General features: G+C 45.9%; 1 protein-coding gene across 1 annotated transcript in view; it reads left to right on the top strand.

Moving 5' to 3' along the window:
* Positions 1-5,000, top strand: part of LOC307271153 (adenylate cyclase type 8-like) — a gene marked incomplete at both ends in the record, with an annotated part of 48,997 nt that overhangs the window by 30,157 nt on the left and 13,840 nt on the right. The window contains one exon of the mRNA XM_080055026.1: positions 3,316-3,443. Within this exon, the coding sequence (XP_079911152.1) occupies positions 3,316-3,443 (128 nt within the window). The remainder of the gene's footprint in view (positions 1-3,315; positions 3,444-5,000) is intronic.

The following is a 5,000-nucleotide window of genomic DNA, read 5'->3' as shown; positions in this document are numbered from 1 at the left end:
TGACGACCAACCCCAACTTGAATTTCTTGCTAGCATCAAGGCCAACAACCACCTGACAACTAATTAGCTTGCTAACCACAATCTAAACTATAGTTTACCTTTAACACTTTTTAAGGGTAACAAGTGTTTTGTTATAAACCCATTGTGTAAAAGCCTAGAAGAAAAATACTGAGGAGCTAAATATTTTCAATTTAACATGAGAAACACAAACAGTCCTCTCACCTCACATTCAGCAGTCTAACTCCAAGGAAGACTATGTAGGTGACCTCTGATCCCAATTCTGGATATTTACATACCAACATTTCACAGACAGTGCCTTCTGGTTCCGAGATATAACGATTGTGACAACCAACCCGTGTGACATATAACCCCGTTCTCCCCTACACACACTGGCGCACGCATATGCACGCACACACACACACACACACACACACACACACACACACACACACACAAACACACTGTTGAACACAACTCTTTGCTCGATTCGACTGCCTCGCACATGTAAGTCAATGAAGTTTTATTTTTAAATTGTTTTATTGGTTTATTGTCAAATACTTCAATTTGTTCTAGACATGCACAGACAGGCATACACAACACACACACACACACTGGCGCACAAACACGTACACACACACACACACACAGGCGCACGAACACGTACACACACACACACACACACACACACACACATTTTTGGATTTTTTTTTTATAGAGAGAACACACACACAACTGAAAAAAAGGAACACAAAAACAAAAGACATTTATGGATACATAATACTGTACCATTATTTAAATCCATTTAGCCATGTTTTTGTGATATATATATATATATACACACACACACACACACACACACATAGATGGCCGTCAAAATTTTGGCGTCCCCTTCAGATATTAAGCTGTTTGCCATTCCATCCCGAGTGTGCTCATTTCAGAGTGTCAGGCGGTGACAGCTCCGCTAGGTCGCCATGACAGTTCATCAATTCACCACCATTCTGTGTGTGTGTGTGTGTGTGTGTGTGTGTGTGTGTGTGTGTGTGTGTGTGTGTGTGTGTGTGTGTGGCGTGTGCGTGTGCGTGTGTGTGTGTGCGTGCGTGTGTGCGTGTGTGCGTGTGTGTGTGTTAACTTCACCAACGACCTCATGCGAAGTTTCAATGACAAGCTTTTTTTCCTTTTTTTCTTTTTAAGATTATTTTCTGGGCATTTTTTAACTAAATTCGATATTTTTTTGGGGGGAGAAACAGAGATGAAATGTGTCAGAGAGGGGAATGACATGCAGAGAACGACCCGGGCTGGATTCTAACCCGGGTCTGCTGTGAAGAGGACTGAGACTCTATGGAAGGGATGGGGGAGGGGGGGGGGGGGTCTAACCACTACACCACAACATTATTCCTTTGAGCATGTTTTGTTTGGACAGCTGCTGACGTCAGAGCTGGTTGAGATTATGAAACAGAACTATTTATTTTGAGGTTTTTGAAACATTAGAGTTAAAACAAACGGAGGTGCAGTCTCTGGAAAGTCAGTCTGATTTCATGGAATCGCCCAAAGACACAAACAACACATAACACACAAAGGCCTTTAACAGTGTTCCATGGCATTCAAGTGCTTTTAAGGTGTTTGTTTTCTTAAACCTGCAGTGTGTAGAATTTTGGGTTTTATTTCCTAGCAGATTTTGTAGAAAGTAATTATAATATCCATAAGTACATTTAATTTAGTGCATAATAGCTGAAAAAAAATGTTTTAATTATAATTTTTTCCCTTAGAAAGGGTCTCATATATGTCCATATTTCTGCATATTTTGGACCAAGGCCTAGTGCCGCCATCTTGAAAGTGTCATAGTTGGAATGTCATCAGGTGCATTGTTTAAAATTTAGAATTGTTCTTGTCCTTGAAGGCCACTGTAGCTTCTGTTATTATTCTAAAGGGTTGGGGTTACCCAGGGAGCGTTGCATTCTAGAACTTTGTAGAACTTTCTTGATGATGTCATATTACACACTGCACCTTTAAGGCATTTGTTGTCAGGTTTTTTTTTCATATCGATCTCACCACTTTTTTGTCCTTGAAGGCCACCGTAGCTTCTGTAAATTCCCCCCAAAAGGAAGGGTTAGCAAGGGAGCGTTGAAATCTAGAATTTCACCACTAGATGCTGCTTATATTTAAGCAATAGACAGGCTGTGGAATGTGCTCACTATACAACAGTTGAGGGGCGTTGTTCGATAGTGAAGCCTCACCGGAGCCCAGAGTTTATGACGGGACATCCAACTGACTGAAGTTTGTTCCTGTTTCCATGGAGAGTGTTTTTAAATCCTCCCGACCCTCCACAGCCAAACAGTGAGCCTCCTTTAGACCCTCCACAGCCAAAGGTTGCGTTCCGAATCGCATACTCTTTCTTTTTTCTATTCTACATACTACATCCGATGATAAAAAGAATCTAGTTAGGATGCAGTAGGCATACTATTAGGACATACTTTACTCTCTTATTTCATCATAACATTGTGCCTTGATCTTGCCTCTTGCTTTTATATCCGTCGCATCCCCGTTTGTTTTCATATGGAGGCTTCGTCGATGTTACGTCACTTCACGTGCGCACTGGATTGTGGGTCAGAATCGCCCAAATAGGATGCAGTTTTCAACACTAACAATCTTGGCCGCATGAAGTAGGACATCCGGGTACTTCTAACCATCCTAAATCTGGCCACAAGAATCGGGACATCCTAAATCTTTTTTCTACCGTACTATATAGTAGAAAGTATGCGATTCGCAACGCAACCAAAGCGTTGCGAATCGCCTCCTTTAGACCCTCCACAGCCAAAGAGTTAGCCTCCGTTTAGCATATCTATTTGTTTACTAACTACCAGCGTTACTTCCTGTATACGCCCATTATACAACAGTTAGGAACCAATCAGATCGCTTGATTTAAGCCACCCTTTTTATGAACTGTGTTTTTAGCCCTTGCTGCCACTACTTGTAAACTGATACACACACACACACACACACACACACACACACACACTCACCCCCCCCCCCACACACACACACACAGACACTCACCCACCCACCCAAACACACACACACACACACACACACACACACACACACAGACACCCACACCCACCCACCCACACACACACACACACACACACACACAGACACTCACCCCCCCCGCACACACACACACACACCCCACACACACACACACACACACACACACACACACACACACACACACCCACTCACTCACTCACACACACACACCCCCCACACACACACCCACGCCTATATTTTAAATTGCTGTATTCCATGTGTTTGTAGGAGCACCACTGCTTGCGGATAAAGATCCTGGGGGATTGTTACTACTGTGTGTCTGGACTACCGGAGCCGAGACAGGACCACGCCCACTGCTGTGTGGAGATGGGTCTCAGCATGATAAAAACCATCAGGTAAGAATAGACAGACAGACAGACAGACAGGGGGACAGACAGACAGGGGGAGAGACAAACAGGGGGACAGACAGACAGGCAGACAGGACCACGCCCACTGCTGTGTGGAGATGGGCCTCAGCATGATAAAAACAATCAGGTAAGAATAGACAGACAGACAGACAGACAGGGGGACAGACAGACAGGGGGAGAGACAAACAGGGGGACAGACAGACAGGCAGACAGGACCACGCCCACTGCTGTGTGGAGATGGGCCTCAGCATGATAAAAACAATCAGGTAAGAATAGACAGACAGACAGACAGACAGGGGGACAGACAGACAGGCAGACAGGACCACGCCCACTGCTGTGTGGAGATGGGTCTCAGCATGATCAAAACCATCAGGTAAGAAGATGGATGGATGGATGGATGGATAGATAGATAGATAGATAGATAGATAGATAGATAGATAGATAGATAGATAGATAGATAGATAGATAGATAGATAGATAGATAGATAGATAGATAGATAGATAGATAGATAGATAGATAGACGGACGGACAGACAGGGGGAGAGACAGACAGACAGATAGATAGATGCTGTGTGGAGATGGGCCTCAGCTTGATTAAAACCATCAGGTAAGAATACACAGACAGACAGACAGACAGACAGGGGGAGATACAGACAGACAGACAGACAGGGGGAGAGACAGGGGGAGAGACAGACAGACAGGGGGAGAGACAGACAGACAGGGGAGAGACAGACAGACAGACGGACAGGACCACGCCCACTGCTGTGTGGAGATGGGCCTCAGCATGATCAAAACCATCAGGTAAACAGACAGACAGACAGGGGGACAGGGGGAGAGACAGACAGACAGACAGGGGGACAGGGGGACAGACAGGGGGACAGGGGGACAGACAGACAGACAGGGGGAGAGACAGACAGACAGATAGATAGATGCTGTGTGGAGATGGGCCTCAGCATGATCAAAACCATCAGGTAAGAATACACAGACAGACAGACAGACAGACAGGGGGACAGACAGGGGGAGAGACAGACAGACAGACAGACAGACAGACAGGGGGACAGACAGGGGGACAGACAGGGGGAGAGACAGGGGGAGAGACAGACAGACAGGGGGACAGACAGGGGGAGAGACAGACAGACAGACAGACAGACAGACAGACAGACAGGGGGAGAGACAGACAGGGGGAGAGACAGACAGGGGGAGAGACAGACAGACAGACAGACAGACAGACAGACAGACAGACAGACAGACAGACAGACAGACAGACAGACAGACAGATGGACGGACAGATGAAATGGGTCAGAGAGGGGAATGACATGCAGAGAACGACCCGGGCTATATTCTAACCCGGGTCTGCTGTGAAGAGGACTGAGACTCTATGGAGGGGGGGAGGGGGGGGGGGGGTCTAACCACTACACCACAAGCTCCCCCCTTGTTTTTTCTTCTATATGTTGTTGTTACTCCATAACAAACGTAACCTGATGAGCCTTAAACATACAGTACAGTACAATAGGTCGTCTGCTCTGCCTCTCATGTGTGACCCTG

Source organism: Ammodytes marinus (assembly GCF_949987685.1).
Source record: "Ammodytes marinus genome assembly, contig: scaffold_199, whole genome shotgun sequence".
Taxonomy (NCBI): Eukaryota; Metazoa; Chordata; class Actinopteri; order Uranoscopiformes; family Ammodytidae; genus Ammodytes; species Ammodytes marinus.
The sequence above is the reverse complement of the archived record's forward strand: the minus strand, read 5'-3'. Positions and strand labels throughout refer to the sequence as shown.